The 18,523-nt window shown below is 33.0% G+C and overlaps 2 protein-coding genes, 2 non-coding genes and 2 pseudogenes across 4 annotated transcripts; 3 read left to right on the top strand and 3 right to left on the bottom strand.

Moving 5' to 3' along the window:
* Positions 1 to 388: 388 nt before the first annotated feature.
* LOC126712218 (photosystem II protein D1-like) lies at positions 389 to 1,547 on the top strand (annotated as a pseudogene).
* A 762-nt stretch (positions 1,548 to 2,309) lies between these two features.
* TRNAC-GCA (transfer RNA cysteine (anticodon GCA)) lies at positions 2,310 to 2,380 on the top strand. The gene has a single exon. It is a non-coding gene; the product is annotated as a tRNA-Cys (tRNA).
* Positions 2,381 to 7,548: 5,168 nt separating this feature from the next.
* Positions 7,549 to 7,620, top strand: TRNAT-GGU (transfer RNA threonine (anticodon GGU)). The gene has a single exon. It is a non-coding gene; the product is annotated as a tRNA-Thr (tRNA).
* A 1,248-nt stretch (positions 7,621 to 8,868) lies between these two features.
* Positions 8,869 to 9,735, bottom strand: LOC126694472 (uncharacterized). The gene has a single exon (XM_050390749.1). It carries the CDS (start codon positions 9,733 to 9,735, stop codon positions 8,869 to 8,871), a length of 867 nt encoding a protein of 288 aa, XP_050246706.1.
* Positions 9,736 to 9,834: 99 nt separating this feature from the next.
* LOC126694466 (uncharacterized) lies at positions 9,835 to 10,539 on the bottom strand. The gene has a single exon (XM_050390739.1). It carries the CDS (start codon positions 10,537 to 10,539, stop codon positions 9,835 to 9,837), a length of 705 nt encoding a protein of 234 aa, XP_050246696.1.
* Positions 10,540 to 16,810: 6,271 nt separating this feature from the next.
* On the bottom strand, positions 16,811 to 17,769 carry LOC126694458 (glycosyltransferase BC10-like; annotated as a pseudogene).
* Between the last annotated feature and the right edge of the window lie 754 nt (positions 17,770 to 18,523).

The raw sequence follows: 18,523 nt of genomic DNA, 5'->3' as shown, positions 1-18,523 counted from the left end.
GTTCCTACAAAGGATCAGACCAATGATGTATACAATACTTGAATTCTCGATGTAGATGCTACATAGTTGGTTCTCATCCTTCAGAGACTACGAGTGTAATAGAGCATCCGTCAACAAAAGGATCACCCTAAGATGATCATTTCATGGCTATTGAGAACAAATCAAATTAGATGGTTCTATTTCTCAATTATAAATTTTCGATACCAATGATTGGACCATGCAAACTAGAAATACCCTTTTTTCTTAGATAAAGGAAGAGATTACTCGATCCATTTCCATATCGCTCATGATATATATAATAACTGGGGCACCCATTTCAAATGCCTATCCCATTTTTGCACTTATAGTGTTGAATAACAAGCCCTCAATTATCTATTTCTATTTATAGAGAATCGTGTGCTTGGGAGTCCCTAATGATTAATGATTAAATAAACAAAGATTTTACCATGACTGCAATTTTAGAGAGACACGAAAGCGAAAGCCTATGGGGTCACTTTTGTAACTAGATAACCAGCACTGAAAACCGTCTTTACATTAGATGGTTTGGCGTTTTGATGATCCCTACCTTATTGACCGCAACTTCTGTATTTATTATTGCTTTCATTGCTACTCCTCCAGTGGACATTGATGGTATTCGTGAACCTGTTTCTAGATCTCTACTTTACGGAAATAATATTATTTCTGGTGCCATTATTCCTACTTCTGCAGCTATAGGTTTGCACTTTTACCCAATATGGGAAGCTGTTTCCGTTGATGAATGGTTATACAATGGCGGTCCTTATGAGCTAATTGTTCTACACTTCTTACTTGGTGTAGCTTGTTATATGGGTCGTGAGTGGGAACTTAGTTTCCGTCTAGGTATGCGCCCTTGGATTGCTGTTGCATATTCAGCTCCAGTTGCTGCTGCAATTGTCGTTTTCTTGATATATCCCATTGGTCAAGGAAGCTTTTTTGACGATATGCCTCTAGGAATTTTTGGTACTTTCAACTTCATGATTGTATTCCAGGCTGAGCACAACATCCTTATGCACCCATTTCACATGTTAGGTGTAGTTGGTGTATTCGGCGGTTCCCTATTCAGTGCTATGCATGGTTGCTTGGTAACTTCTAGTTTGATCGGGGAAAACACAGAAAATGAATTTGCTAACGAAGGTTACAGATTCGGTTAAGAGGAAGAAACTTATAATATCGTAGCTACTCATGGTTATTTTGGCCGATTGATTTTCCAATATGCTAGTTTCAACAATTCTCGTTCTTTACAATTCTTCCTAGTGGCTTGACTTGTAGTACGTATCTGGTTCACTGCTTTAGGTATCAGCACTATGGCTTTCAACTTAAATGGTTTCAATTTCAACCAATCTGTAGTTGATAGTCAAGGTCATGTAATTAATACCTGGGCTGATATTATTAATCGTGCTAACCTTGGTATGGAAGTTATGCATGAACGTAATGCTCATAATTTCCCTCTAGACTTAGCTTCTGTCAAGCTCCATCTACAAATGGATGAGACTTAGGTATTAGTATATATGAGTTATTGAAAATAAATAAGAAAGGAGCAATGTCAACCCTCTTGATAAAACAAGAAGTTGATTATTGTTCCTTTCTTATTTATTAGCCCTTTAATTATTATATAATTGTAATTACTATTTAGTCATCTTTTCTTTTACTTTTTTACTTAATAGAATATAATATAAGCTTTTTTTTTTTTTTTTAAACTTAAGATACGAAAAAGTATTTGAGTATCCTATTTGACTTATGTAGTAATTTACTGAGAATTTCCTATAAGCATCATAGACAGATAAGATACCCGATTAGATTTAGATAAGATTTGTGTAACAAGTTATGTTATGGGGTTTACATATATTCATAATTGCTGTTATTATTATGATAGAAATTGAGAAGGATTTCTTTATTGATTAATTAGTTACGTAACAGTTTGGATTTTCTTATATCATTAGTAAAACACAATTTTCTATTCAAACCCGGGAATCGTTCCTAAATTTTAATTCACATTTAATAGTTAATGGTTCCAATTTGTTCTGAATTTTTGCTTTGTGACTGAAAATACACAATTGGTTTTTCAATAGAAAAGGGGAGGGTTTTTTTTTTCAATATTGTGTTTGTTTTAAGATACTATACAAACAATCGAATATATATATCCAATCTAAAGAGAAAGGTAAGTATTTCTTTTTTTCAGGAAAGGGGATTATTAAATAAAAGAGGATTCTAGATACAAGTACAAAAACGAATACCCCCCCCCCCCCCCAAAAAAAAGTGGAATATTTTCATATATTTTTTTGTACTGTTTTGGCGACATGGCCGAGCGGTAAGGCGGGGGACTGCAAATCCTTTTTCCCCAGTTCAAATCTGGGTGTCGCCTAATCAACAAAAAAAATCGGTGTACCTTATTATATTTTGCTGATATAACTTAACAAACTTTTCCAGCAGAAGTAAGGGGGGGAGAGTCCTCTTGATACTTGCTTGATTCTATAAGCATCTCTGGCGGTTTTGTTCTCTAAAATGATGTAAATCCTTGCGGAAAGATTATATTAGTGAATATTGAAAAGGGATCGTTAAATCTTGATATGACAACTCTTCTATTACTAATGCTTATTAATTGAATCTTGAATTTATTGGATAGACGAACGGGGAATGGAATTATTCGTTGCGGAAAAGTCGAAAGATACTTTGTTTGTATGTTTGTATACAGACTCATGAAATTCTCTAAGTGCTCCGGCAATCAATTTAATATGATATAATTGAATAGATAATTGACTTTTCCTTATATATTATATTATTTTTACTTATTATTCTTTTATAAAGTTATAAAGAAAGTACAAGAAGAAATTATTTCTTTTCTGTAACCCCTACCCCAGTCAATAATGTAATAGACTATCATCCCATTATTTCACAGAGACAAGCGAGAGACGTAACGTAAGGATTGGATAAAATGAGAAATAGGGATATGTGATAGATAGTGATCCATCTTGACTCTATTTTTTATACTTTTTACTTAATGATAATGAAATGAAGGTCAACAAAAGAAAGACTAGGTATTACTATTCCTACATGTTAGTAACATTCCCCTGAAACTTCTAAAGGCGTATCCACGTTTTTTGCTTGTTCTTACCGTTTTCCGATCTAAATTATATAATATAATATAAAAACCCATTAGAATTGTGAGTTTAGTGAATTGTTTCATCAATGGTGTTGGGTCATAATCCACTTCACTTTTGACTCCACGCCAGCAATTCCACTATTATTAGTGATTAGCGAACATAATAATGATAAAGGAAGGGTAATGGAATAATTCCTTCATATTTATGGAGATAGGGGATATAATTCACATGGATATAGTAAGTCTTGCTTGGGCTGCTTTAATGGTAGTCTTTACATTTTCTCTTTCACTCATAGTATGGGGTAGAAGTGGACTTTAGAGGTACTACTAATTGAGTTGAGGAATCAAACTCAACCCATATCAATTGTTTTATAGACCGTTCTGCAAAGCCCTTTTTATTTTACTTTTTTTATTTGTTTTTGGTTTCCACCTCTTTTTTTTTTTTTTTTTTACTATTCAAAGAAAAAATGGTTATGTTATTAAGTGGATACAGACTCTCTATGGGAAACAACATAGACATAGTAGTTGTCCAACGAAATACTCCACATAATAAAATATTGCCTTGGGCAAGTCACATATTGCGCATTACCGCTTGCTTTATTATTTGTTGTATTATTTTAGAAATTCGATTTATGCTATGCTTGCTTTATTGAACTCATTTCATATCATGGTTCAAGCGTTAAAAATGAAAATGAGTGTGCTTTACTAATCCTTTTCGAAATCCAAAGAGGTTCCCCATGGAACCGAACCCTCGGATCATCTGTTAACTGCTCAATCAATTATTTATTCGGAATGCTAAAAAAAAAAAAATGTGATTCTCGTTTATTAATATACGCCTATACTTTTTTTACTTCATCGATTTGATTCTTTCAGTGGATACCAGGATTCTCATATTGAAAAGAATCATAAATTCTAGGAATTAGAACCGTAAGAGTAAGAGTCGCCCTTCTATTTTTTTATATTGATAATTGCAATCAACACAAATTAAATAGATAAAGCAAAGAAATAGAATTGGTACGCTATGTACATAGATGTATGGAATTTATATCTATATGTAATTGATATCTATGAAGATAGATATTGTGGATTGATCCATATTAAACCTCTATCTTTATATAGTTAAACTTTATATACTACAATAATATAATAAGTGTGGTAGAAAGAAATATATGAATCTTTCTACCATACTGATAATTCTAGTCCGCTTGTTTCATTTAAGACATGAAATTGGAATACTTTTAATTTTTTATTTTTTCTTTTCAATCATTGATAAGAACAAAACAGTCAAGTTTAAGTCAAATTAATCATTTTGACTGACCGTTTTTACGTATATTATAAGTAAAAAAGCAGTCGGAACTAGAATGAACAATGCAATAGCAATAAATGCGAGAATATTTACTTCCATAATCTCATTGTTTCATTTTTATTTAATTTGAAATAACTCGGGATTTAATCCCATAGAGCTGATAAACCTTTCGCCTGTAAATGCAATATTCAATGGTATGAATTACATCTCAATGATATCGAATCAGATCAATATTATGAATAACAATATCTGAGCTATCAAATTAATTGATTCATCGTCAAGAATTAAATAGTATAACAAAGGAAGATCCTTTATCCATACTGAATTGCAATTCGGATTATGAATCCGATCAATAATTCTTTTACGTTATTTATCATTCTATTCCACTCTTTAGTTTATATAAACTACAGTTTCTATAAAGTACGCCCTCCTTAAGCATTTGATGAGATATCATATGACCTCCTTTACACTTACTTACATTGGTTATAAAAAACCCAATAAAATAAACAATAGAAGCAAAATGTAAAAAGGTAAGTTCGAACCTCCCTTTAATCTTTAATGATCTAATCTTCTTGGAAAACAAAGAAGTATAAGTATAATATATAATAAGGAAAGCCGGGGTATAAAAAATATAGTATTCCATCAAATTCATTAAAAACCCTGTTCTTTCTTCAGCAGGACCCTTAAACTTAAAAAAGATTATTCATTCCGTCACTCTCACTAAGAGAGATAGCCCTCGCTAAGAGAGAAAGAGAGATGGGATCCTTCTTTTTTGAGCTTTCTTTTTATTTTATTAATATACTATTATTAATATACTATTTCCTTGGATTAATTACAGGATGCACATATATCAAAAATTCAGTGTGAAAGTTGAATGAGATAAATTGTTTCAAATTCGCATTATTAATTTCAATTAGTAATAGAGGTTACACAAAATCGTAGTTAGAAATAGAAAGGGATATACCTTTAATCTTAAAAGTATTATATCAAGGTTACTATGTTAAATTTTATTTTGTATGTCCTAATTGAAACATATAGTACTCTATTACATTACACGGATCGGGAATAATTGAAAAAGACGGACTCCGTACGGTATCTCTTGGAATCCTGAATATGCTTCTACCAATAATTGTACTAATTTACATATGCCTTTCACCTTTCAATTGGTACTAGTTGAATAAATGGGAATTCCCATATTTCTTTGATGAGAAATGTGAAAGGAAAAAATAAATAAATAAATAAAATAAGAGAGCATTCCCAAGGGGAATGAAATTCTGCTATTTGTTCTCCCTTTCAAAGAAAACGAAGAGATGAATTGATGTATTTTTTTTTAATTATATTTGGATCCGTCGGGACTGATGGGGCTCGAACTTGCAGCTTCCACCTTGACAGGGCGGTGCTTTGACCAATTGAACTACAATCCCAAGCAAATAAAGTATACATCATACATATTCTTATGATTTCATTCAAACCCTTTCTATTTTATTTAGATTAGAATAGTCGTATTGTAACATAAACCCGCATGATATATTTGATATCCACATGGATATGCACTTTAGTGGCAGCATCTCGCAAATTGTTAGTAATCCTTTCGTTTTTTTAGAAATTGATTTATAATCAAATCAATCTTTCACTTTCAATGAAAAAAAAAGAGTTTTTTTCTTTATTCTTTACCTTAGACTTTATACCTCCGGATCCTTATATGAATCTAGATGGATCATTAGCAAACAAGATCTGAATTTGTGGAAAAAAATAAATAGAGCAAATGAACAGCGGTAAAAATATATCAAAAAATCTCACATTTCTTTAGTCTTCCATATTCCGATTAGGCCTTTCTGGGGAACAACAAATGGGTTATTCATTTCATGGTGGATTGGTGAATTATTGGGCCGAACTGGATTGGAACCAGCGTAGACATATTGCCAACGAATTTACAGTCTGTCCCCATTAACTGCTCGGGCATCGACCTAAGAAGAATCAATTCCAAGCATATTGATAATCCATGATCAACTTCCTTGCGTAGTACCCTACCCCTAGGGGAAATCGAATCCCCATTGCCTCCTTGAAAGAGAGATGTCCTGAACCACTAGATGATGGGGGCATACTTACCCGACCGCCCTCATACTATGTTCATAGTATGAATAGCTTTTTGAAATTGTCAATCTAATGGTATGACTAAATCTGAGGGAAAGATCCCTCTTTCATGATTCCATAGAATCTTTTGTTTTGATTCATATTTATATTCATGAATCATTCATTCGAATCACCATTTCATAAAATCTTTGAAATATTATTCCAATTTTATTTCTAATTAATTATACATAGAATAATTAGATTCGATAATATAAAGAGTCAAATAAATATAAGAACTAAAATAAATATACGAATAAATTGATATTCATTATAAATCGATATTTCTATTAAAAAGTAAATAGTAAAAAAAAAAAAAGGTCGAATATAAATAATACGAGGTATAGGACCTTTCGGGGAGTGATTGGTCCGCGAGACCATAAAGGGTAATGAAACTCCATTTCTTCCACTTTCATTCATTGATTCATTCATTTTGTTAAGATTAGATAGACATATTTTTATCTTACACTAAGCTTGGAAATGCAAAAAAAAAAAAAAAAAAAAAAAAAGGATAAATCTGGAAATCTGGGAAGAGGGATAGGGATTAACAAGTTATTGAAAATTGTTTTTTTCCTCTGAGAATTGAGTTAGAGAAACAAGTAAAAAAAATATTTTTATCAATGATTCGAGGAAATATCTTAGATCTATATTGAATTGGCAAGTCTATGTATCAATCAAATGAATTTTGTTATGATGTGGATCAATTCAATTAGGGTCGGTCTTTAAAAAATTTCTTGCATTGCTATTTAGTAAATCCAATCTTAATAAACCGTTTTGAGTTTACCCATAATCACTAGTTTACTCTATACTCACTAGAGAAATTGAATTTCTCGTTCCTGAATGGTCCACCATGTGCATAAGATATATATGTGCACTAAACTATATCTATGTACATCTATAGATTAGAATGTACATCCATCTATATTATAATCAGTATATGCACTAGACTCATAGTGGCGAATGACTTATTCAGTAATTGAATAAAAAAAAAAGGGCCCCTTTAACTCAGTGGTAAAGTAACGCCATGGTAAGGCGTAAGTCATCGGTTCAAATCCGATAAGGGGCTTTGGTTTTTTTCATAAAATCCCAGTCAAAGTATTCTTATTTTAAGGGGGAATAGAGATATTGGTGGTATTTCTACTAATACTAAAAAAGTAACAAACCTGATCATTCCATTTCATAATTTAATGATTTATTTAATGATAATAAGTTATTATTATAATGAATAATAGTATAGTAATTATAGTTATAAAGTGGAACATTTGTTTATTTATTAATTTATTCTATTCTTTTTATATTTGTATTCTAATTTAAATTTAGATTCTAATAATAATAAATATATATTATTATGAATTTGGAATAATTGTCCTATTATTATTTTATATTTAATATTAGCTATTCGAAATTATTATTTATTATTATAATAATAATGAATAATATTATATTATATTTAATGTAATATTCTATTGAATAATGAAGAGTCGTCTCCTTGAATGATAAATATTCCTTTTCATTATTCCAACCAAATCCATTCTAAAGATTAGAAAACAACAAAAAAATTAAGTGGACCTAACCTATTGAATCATGACTATATCCACTATTCTGATATTAAAATTTGATAACTCGATAAAGATGAAATTGTAACAATCGGTAGATCTTTTTTTATTATTTAATTTTCATATTTATTTTCTTTTGGTTGTGCAAGAATTTGTCGATATTACTTATTAAATATTATCATTCATAGATGGGTTATAGGGAGAAATTAATATTTCCTTCTTCTACGAAGAAAGGCTTATTCCAACAACTGATGGCCAGCTGTAGAATCCACCAATTGATCAATGCGTGGCAAAGGATGACTATCCTTAGGGCAAGCCTTGTTCAAGTTAGTGAAGTCTACGCACATCCTCCACTTGCCATTTGCCCTCTTCACCATCACCACATTGGCTAACCAATCCGGGTAATAAACTTCCTTAATAAACTGTGCTGTGATCAGTTTTTGAATCTCTTCCTTGATTGCCTTATCTCACTCAAGAGCAAACACCCATTTCTTCTGACGAACAGGTTTAGAACAAGGGTACACATTCAATTGATAAGTAATTACACTTGGATCGATTCTTGGCATGTCGTCATGACTCCACGCAAAAACATCGATACTCTTCCTCAGGAGCTGGATGAGGTCTTTTCTTGCCTTCTCCTTCATACTTGTTCCAATTCTGGTGAATTTTTCAGGATCATCTTCTTGCAAAAGAACATTTTCCAATACTTCAGTGGGCTCTGCAACAACCCTTCTCTCCTTAATACTCATTGTCTGCACCTACTCATCCAAAGCCATCATGGCTAAATAACATTCTCTAGCTGCCAATTGATCCCCTTGTGCTTGTCCTATCCCATACTCTGTAGGGAATTTGACTAATAGATGGTAGGTAGATGTTATCACCTTCCAACTGTTCAAAGTTGGTCTTCCAATAATAGCATTGTATGAGGACGAACAATCCACCACGAGGAAATTGACTTCCTTAGTTACCTGCTGTGGGTATGATCCCACCACTACAGGTAATGTAATAGTGCCTATAGGTTGCACCTTCATTCCTCCAAACCCTATTAATGGTGAACACACTGGACGAAGTTGATCCCGCCCAAGTCTCCTCTGTTGGAAGGCAGGGTAGTACAATATATTTGCTGAACTTCCATTATCCAACAACACTCTTCTGGTTGTATAATCTACGATGAGCAGAGTAAAGACAATTGCATTGTCATGCGAGTGATGGATCCTTTCCGCCTCTTTGTCGATGAATGAAATAGCTATCTTGTCAATTGCTCTCGTCCTTGGGGATTGTCTAGAGAGTTGGACGTTTTGCACCACTTTGAGATACTTCTTCTTTGACTTGGAAGACTGCCTCGTTGAAGTCCCTCCTATGATAAACCTTATCTCTCCTAGTGGGGGCTGGGATGATTCTTCCATCTTTTCCTTCAACTTCTCATCTTTATGATCCCTTCCAACGAAGTGCCTTAACTTTCCTTGTCTAATGAGATTCTCGATTTGCTGCTTCAAATCATAACACTCGTCCGCGTCATGCCCATGATCCCTATGGAAGCGACAATATTTATTCTTATTGCACTTATTGGGATCTCCTTTCATCTTCTCCGGCCACTTTAAAGAAGGGTCATCATTGATTTGCATGAGCACTTGATCAAGTGGAGCGTTTAAGGGTGTGTAGTTCTAACTTCTTCTTGAGGAGGAACCTGTCTTCCTATTATCTCGTTCCTTCTTATCTTCCATTCATCCCTTCTTTGGATGAGGGCCTTGTTCCGAGTGGCGTGCGGGGTGTGCTTCCATCTTTTCAGCTCTTTTCCTCTTCTTGGCTATGATCGCATCTTCTACATTCATAAAGTTTTGGGCCGAATGAACAATTTTAGCCATGGATTGAGGCTCCTTCTCATATAGCTTAAAAATAAATAAATTAGAATTAACCCCATTATGGAAGGCCGCCAAGAGTAGCTTGTCATCCACCTCGTCAACGGTTAAGGCTTCCCTGTTAAAACAAGTGATGAAGGAGCGCAGGCTTTCATTCTCTCCTTGTTCTATGGTTAACAGACTGGATGAAGAGTGTTTGTGCCTTTGCCCTCCGATAAAATTATTGACAAACAACTTACTTAATTCTTCAAAAGAACTCACTGTGTTCGGGGGTATTTTACTGAACCACACTCGCACTGGTCCTTTGAGAGTAGTAGGGAAGGCTCTACACATAATCTCATCTGGGACTCCTTGAAGGTGCATGGTAGTCTTGAAAGTTTCTATGTGATCAAATGGGTCACGTGCTCCATCGTATGAATCCAATGAAGGCATCTTGAACTTTGGGGGTAAGGGGTAACCGTTGATGGAAGTCGTGAAAGAGGAATCTGTTCGATGGACTAGATCCTCCACTGGATTTGCCCTTTTCATATTCTCTCTCATCTCCACCATAACCTTTCTCATCTGATCCATTTCCCTCTCCAATTGCGGCACCCTTCTAGACGTGATACCCCTTGATTGGCTTCCTAGTTCAACGTTTTTCCTATCTTCCTGATTTTGGGCTTGAACTTTAGCGTACCCCTCATAGCATTGCTTCTTCAAATTAATCTCATTGGTCAATTCTTGATTCTGTCAGGTTAACTCCGCCATAGCGGCTACCATAAACTGCATGTGTTGAACAGAGGATTGTGGCATCACTAGGGCTGATTGACGATCGCGTTGGGGATTTCTTGAAGCATCCCCACTCTCTTGATGGCCTCGGTTGGTAGCCCTTGACCTGGTTCGAACCATTCAACCTTTTGTTGTAAAAAGACAAATTGCAAAGCAATCAAACTGTCTTTCCCACAAATGGCGCCAACTAATGTTGCACAGAATCAGTAGACTGAATGCTTCGACTTCGGTGGGCTACTAGTGGCTGTGGAAGGCCTACAAAGATGAACACGAAATCAAAAAGGGACCGAAGAAGACCGGCCAAACACCCTCCGATGGCTAAGTTAGTTTCTCACAAGAATGGAGTTCCAACTTTTTAGGAGTAAAATGTCAGAATGTACTTACCTTTGTTTGATTCAGACCGGTCCTTTATATAAAGAACCTTGGGACAGTTATTAACCTAGAAACTTCCCCAAGATTTGTGAAAGCCAATGAGTCCGGACATAACTTCCTCAACAGCTACAGAAGTTGCAACCGCTAACAGAAGTTAAGTATTCGAGGAATTTATGGCAATAATCATGGGTTTGGTAACCGTTCCAAGGTTTCGAAAATTTCCTAAGTGTTGCATGTTCATCCATCCATTGTATGGAAGATTTGGTTGTTCTTCGACGTCTGATCATCGTCCATGGACGACCTTGTTATCGTCCATGGGAGATTTCATTGTTCATGAGCGATATTCTCATCCATGAACATCTTTCTCATCCTTGGATGATTCCTGATCCTATTTGCTCATCCATGGGAGATTTCATTGTTCATGAGCGATATTCTCATCCATGAACATCTTTCTCATCCTTGGGTGATTCCTGATCGTGTTTGCTCTCTGGGTCCTGGACGATACTTTTGGACGAATTGGAGGTAAACTAATTTTTCGCTATCCCATCAAAATCCAAACACTTTTAAAATTTAGAGATATAATTTACAATTATAAAAAAAATTAAAAAAAACAAAAACCCACAGGCCACGAGCCACAACCCAAAAGCAAAGTCATACAATACTTCGCATTCCTAACATGGTGGGTTAATGGCGCAGTGCACACCCTTCACAATAAACCCACAACACACGATATAATTCACATCGGACCCTCTATTCCTCCCCACCACCAAGTCGCGTACATAACACGAAAGTAACCTTTCAAAAGATATCAAACCAAAATCTGTAATCTCACCCTTAACCGTGTCATCCACTTGATATTCCAAAGCGTGTGGATAATACTCCCATGGGATGGGGGAGTTAGGGTGACATTCTTATTCTACTGCTGATGGGGATTGTTAGTTTTAGTTACCTTAATTGGCTACTATGGTCTTTATTAGGTTGTGCTCTTCTTCATTGACTATCAGGGAGCCCTAGTTCATGCCCTGGTGCACCCAATAATATGTAAATGTGGAAATTGATTCCTCTGCCAAATAGCCCTACCTTGTGAGAAATTATAAGGTCCAGACAAGTGAGGTGGTCCACCACTCCACTAAAAGATTCCAATTTGTTTAAAATTGTTAAGTTAATTTTTTTTTTTTTTTACACAAAAACTAATTACTTACTCAACAATTTTAAACAAGTGAGAGTTTTTTAGTGAAATGGTGGACAAGTAACGTGGTCCATTAGAAGACTATATAATTTCTCTTACCCCATTTATGAATGGCCCAGTTAATGCCCTCATCCAAGGTCATTATTAATTATTAATGCTCGAGAGACTGTCCAACATTTTTTATTTTTCAAACTATTATAATGCTTTTTATCACTTGGAACACAGTGTCATCGCTCACCACTGAAACAAACACAACACAATGTTTTTTAATAAGGAGGTTTTAGACTTAAAATGATTTTAACAAATTGTATTTTTTTTTTCTTTGTTAAAAAAGAGGGGAAAAATGTTTTCCTTTATTGTAGTTGAGAAAGTCTGTAGCTAAAGCTGTAAATGAATTAAGTTGTTTATGAACAACTCAAGCTTGGCTTGAGAAAAGTTTAAATATATTCATTTGTTTAGTAAACAAGTCAAGTTAAAGCCAAAGTTTAGGCTCGACTATTAAACAAGCCAAGTTCAAACATTATTATTTGTTTGTGAACAAGTTTATGAACATGAAGCACAATTTAATTATATATAATATTATATTTCTATACGTAGATTTATCTAAAAATATACTTGGATAAACTTGAGATTGAATTATATTAGTCTGTAAATAGTTTCATATAATATCAAATTATTATTTCTACTTTATTATAATATAATCAGTCTATAAGTCTATTCATAGTAAAATTCCATAAATTTGTAAAAGGGTAACAAATTTTAGTCACTACTAGTGTGGGTTACACGTGCAAGGCACATGCTGGCCCTTTAGTGAGAGAATTAATATAGATTTTTTGTTGTTAAAGAAGTATGAAGTCATGTACTTAAATTTAAAATAGCTATTTGAATATCTATGTACTATGACAATTTCTTAGAAGTTATTTACTAAATGTAATATATACTCACCAAAAAATGCTACAAAGAATGATAATGAATATCATTATCTTTCTACAATATTTAAATTTTCGCAATGAATGATAATATATGCTACAATTTTTTTGAAAATCTTCATTAAATTGAATATTTGCAATCATCTACAATGAAAATTTTGTTATTCATATTTCATTCTTTATTATCTTATTTTATGAGTCTAACTACGGTGTTTAGGTTACTTATTTTTAATGAATACCCTTTTAAGTAGGAAAAGAAATTAAAATAAGAATAAAATAACAAAAGACATATGTCATCAAAGTTTTTATTAGATAAAATTATAAGTGTAGAAGATTTAAACCTAATAAATTAGTGTTCTCTAGGTAACAAATAAAACACCATATATCATCATTCTAACTTTCCAAGCATGACTACCAGTCTACTACATAAAATTCAAAATACACAAAGAAATTTTTTGGGACATTAAAATTTAGTATGAGTATATTAGACATGGCATAATGGAATATTTTAGGAATTATAAGATTTTGTTAGGGTTTAACTGAGAGAGAAACAATAGGGGTATATGCTCATTTACAAAATATAAATGATGAAATTATTCAACTTTACTTTAGGGGGGAATGCAACTACCCGAACATAAAGGAGGAAAGTGTTACTTCGTCAATTTGTGTGTGTGTAAAACAATATGTGTGTGTGTGTTTTTATTTTTATTTAAAAGAAAAAAACTTGAAACAATGTGTAAAAAAAAAAAAAAAAAAAAAACCTAAAAAAATTATGCATTAAACAATGAATTTTAGTTTAACAAATTGAATAAACCAAAAAAAGAAGTCTAGAAACACAACAACAAGTCACGATATTTTTACAATATCTTTATTTTTGGTTATGGTGGGTCCTAGTCTAATATTTTATTATTTTATTTTAGAGTAATGTTACGTCTATAATATTTTCATAAAAAATCTTAGGTGGTAAATTGGTACTAGTTTTAAATTGGGCTAATCACTTTTAACTGTGTATTTAAAAATAAAATAAAAAGCCAATTGAAGAAAATTGTGCCTACAAAAATGAGTTTTGGCTTACAAAATTTGACTAAACAAAAAAAGAAGTTTAGGAACATAACAAAATGTCACACAAAAAAGAAGTTTAGGAATATAACAAAATGTCACAACATTTTTGTAATATTTTTTATTTCCAGTTGTGGTATGTCCCAATTTAATATTTTATTATATAATTTTAACGTCCACAACATTTTCGCAATGAATCTTAGGTAAAAAATTATTACTGGCTTTAAAATTATGCATTAAAAAAAAAAAAAGAAGCAAAAAGACAATACAAGAAAATTGTGCGTGAAACGTGCAGTGAATTTTGGTTCATCCAATTTGACTATATATACTAAAAAAGAAGTCTAAGAATATAACAAAATATTAAAAAAATTTCACAATACTTTTATTTTTAGGATCCAAATAGATATATTTTTATTTTATTTGAGAGAAATGCTACATCCATAACATTTTTAGAAAAAATTATAAATGACAAGTTGTTATTGGTTTTAAATTGAACCCACTACTGATATCACTTTTTTATCCTTCAAAAATACCTTGCCACATAAAATTTGTTACAAAATTATTGTGAAAATGTTGTGAACATAGCATTTATTTTATTTTATTTTATTTTAATCTATGAGAAACTAAGATCTCGCGATTGTGAAAATATTGTGACAAGAAGAAGATGTTATAACATTTTCATAATACATTTATTTTTAGATGTGATTGTTCTCATTCTCTTATTTTATTATTTTATTTTGACCTTTAAAAAATTGACACCTCTTTATATACCACAAAACATTTATTTTCAGTTGTGGTTGGTCACAGTTTCATATTTTATTATTTTATTTTGATTTATAAGAAATTGACACTTTAATAATTGTGAAATTTGTTGTATCAATATAACAATATATATAAAAGAAAAAAAAATACAAACAGAAGGCTAGAAAAAAAAAAAATATATATATATATATATATATATATAGCTACTGTTCAAAACGTTTAAAAAAAAAAAGTGGCTCACCAAAATATCACTGTAGATGAACAGTGAAATACGTTGAATGAACAATGTTGAAATACTATAGCGACATAGCCGCTTTTTGTATAGTTAATATTTTTGCAAAACATTTATTTTTAATTGTGATTGGTCATAGTTTCATATTTTATTATTTTATTTTGACTTATAAGAAATTGACGCCTCAATAATTGTGAAAATATTGTAAAATTTGTTGTGTCAGTATAATAATATATATAAGGAAGTGTTACAACATCTTCACAAAACATTTATTTTCAGTTGTGGTTGGTCACAGTTTCATATTTGATTATTTTATTTTGACTTATAAGAAATTGACACTTTAATAATTGTGAAAATATTGTGAAATTTGTTGTATTAGTATAACAATATATATATATATATATATTAAAAAAAAGTACAAACGGAAGGTTGAAAAAAAAAAAAAAAATTGTAGCTACTGTTCAAAACATTAAAAAAAAAAAAAGTGGCTCACCAAAATATCCCTATAGATGAACAGTGAAATGCGTTGAGTGAACAGTGTCGACACACTATAGCGGCATAGCCGCTTTTTGTATAGTTAATAGATTTTCTATATATGAGAAAAAAAAAAAAAAAAAAAAAAGCTAATGAAGTAACTTGTGAACAAACTCAAGCTTATTCGACAAGAAAATTAACCTAGTGTGAACATATAATCTTATTTGGTAATAAGATCGAGCTTAGCTTGCATTTGAAATAAAGCTAAAGCTAAATGAATAAGCCTGAAATTCAGCACAAAAAATAAAAAATTAATTAACTGTGAAATTTTTAATTCATGGCTCGATTTGGCTAGTTTATAAGAACGTCATATTGCGTTGTAAATGATCCTCATATAATTTTTATTTCATTTTATTTTGACTCATGATGACCTAACACCTCAGCTTATCATTCTAGATGTTGTGAAATTTTATTGCGTGACCATAAAATAAATAAATAAATAAATAAATCATTGGATTATTCGGCTTTTGTTTACTTGTAAATTGTTGGATGGTCTCTTGGATTTTTCTCACCCTTGAATGGAAAGATTTTTTCAAATTTGGTTCGACATCAAGGCCCACACCTCTATGAGAAGAGGGAAGAACTCCCCCGGAAAGAGTAAATAAATTCAACGAAGGTAAGGGACAAATCCCTGATTTTCAAGACATTACTAGGATACAACCAATTATTTTCTTTCTCATTTGGTTGTATACCTTTTTTGTTTCTCCAAAAACAGAAACAAACTGATTTATTCTTGTGGCCATTGATTTTCTTCAAGGCACACCAACGAAACCTTTCCATCACCTGTACATGCTCTCAGTGCCATGATACAGCCAAATTATTTTATATCCTTGCGGTAACCATAATCTTCATTTTTTCTTTAATGTTTTGGCCAGACAACTTACTACAAGTACTAAAAAGATAAAAAATACAAATTCTTCCATGGATTAAACCCAAATGTTATGGCTAGACAACTTACTATACTAGTACTAAAAGGCTAAAAAGGTACAAATTTTTCTATGGATTAAACCCAAGCAATACTGGGGCTATTCTTAGCAAAGGCTCTAGGGTTCTTGGTTGAAACTTTCTCGCGAAAAGAAAGCAAACTGTAGTTGTGATACGATTATAAGTACAACTAAAACCATGTCTCACCCGATTCAAAAACGCTTCAGAGACATCCTTCCTCTCAAACTTTGTTGGATGCGAGCCACCTCTGGACCAATTAACCCAAGTAATGCTCCTGTCGAATTCATGCTCGGTTGAGTTTTGGTCACAAGGGTTGCCAAGTAGTGCTCATCCATATAACATGGAGGCTTGCAATGGTTTTCAAAAATGGGGTATTACGTGACATCTGACACTATCTCTACGGCTAGCTTCCGGTAACTTCAAACCATCGGTTGCCTTTACGCCAATCTGACAATGATATCGTTGGCCACATACGTTTATTGTAACGGCCGCAACCCATCTTTCTTGAATCTTCAATTGAGCCAACAAAACTATGGTTAGAGTTGATCAGGTAGTTGTAAATTGTTGTAAAATTGAATAAAGGAATGCATGTTTCAGAGAGTAACACAAATCTCTCGTTGGAGAAATCAAGTAGGGCATTAGCTAATAGGCGCCTCTTTGCATCAACCATTGTGGCTTGTCCCGATTCCACTTGCTGCAAAATACAGTTTCAGTTAAAATGAATGGAGGAAAAAACTTAGCTTGGTTCATGTCTTGGTAGGTTTTTAATTTGGGATAGGGCAATATAAATTTCTAACCTTGCTTGGTATCCTGCACTTGTAGAACACTGAGGATTCTGGTGGTTCTTCAGTGAAGTCTGGTGAAGTATGGAGGTAAATTGAGTAGAGCCCTGCATGTCCCTTAAAGAGCTTTTCCTATAATGGTCCCTAGGGCAATTTTCCTCTAGTTAAGAACATGAATGCCACCTTTCGCGTCCGATTGTAAGGGTATTTTTCAATAGTTGGCTCCATTGAGGCTAGCTACATTAACTCCTTATCGCTCATTGAATGTGATAGCTAATTGAGAGCAACCCAATCTCTCAAACCTCTACTCCCATTTGATAATTGAAATGGGTGCAAAGAAGGAGCAGACAAAGAAGAATTGCAAAGAAAGTAAGAATATGAAGGCCTGGGTGACTTTGGATAAAATGCAGACAGTTAGGGGAAGTAAAACTCATCCGAGGATAGGAATTTCCTAGCACGATTGTTGATGAACATTCCTAGTATCATTATGAAAACCGCCAGTGACAAACATAAGAATATGGTGGTTGTGATATGTAAACTCCTTCCTCTTAACTCTTTTAATACGTATGGAAAGTTGTTCTACAAACACAGTGATTTTACACTGCTTCATCTCTTTCTCTAGCTTACAGTATAAGCAAAAGCTCGGAAATAGTTTTCTTCATTTATGCAAAAGGAAGTCTTCAGAAGTGTTTTTAAGCTATGAAGCTAGACAATGGACAGGGTCTAAAAAAGGCTTGATTCGAGCAAGGTTAAGCAAGGGCACATGGGAAGTGCCAGGAATAGTGTGAATGGTAGAAAGCCTAAAACGTTATGGTATGGAGGAAATAATGGGCCTTGGAGTTCACAAGCTCACATACACGAGAGAAGTAGGGGGGAGAGAGATCATAAATATCACGAGTTTGGTTGCAGAAACGCAGGTTAAAGAGACAATTGGATAACTTCCAAGAATTAAAGATCAAGCTTGGAACCCGTTTAACATAAA

This window comes from Quercus robur, chromosome 2 (genome assembly GCF_932294415.1).
Source record: "Quercus robur chromosome 2, dhQueRobu3.1, whole genome shotgun sequence".
Taxonomy (NCBI): Eukaryota; Viridiplantae; Streptophyta; class Magnoliopsida; order Fagales; family Fagaceae; genus Quercus; species Quercus robur.
Note: the sequence above shows the minus strand (reverse complement) of the source record. Positions and strands in the feature narration are given on the sequence as shown.

Coding starts and splice junctions, on each gene's coding strand:
- LOC126694472 (XM_050390749.1), bottom strand. CDS start 9,735: ATGCAAATCAATGATGACCCTTCTTTAAAGTGGCCGGAGAAGATGAAA.
- LOC126694466 (XM_050390739.1), bottom strand. CDS start 10,539: ATGGATCAGATGAGAAAGGTTATGGTGGAGATGAGAGAGAATATGAAA.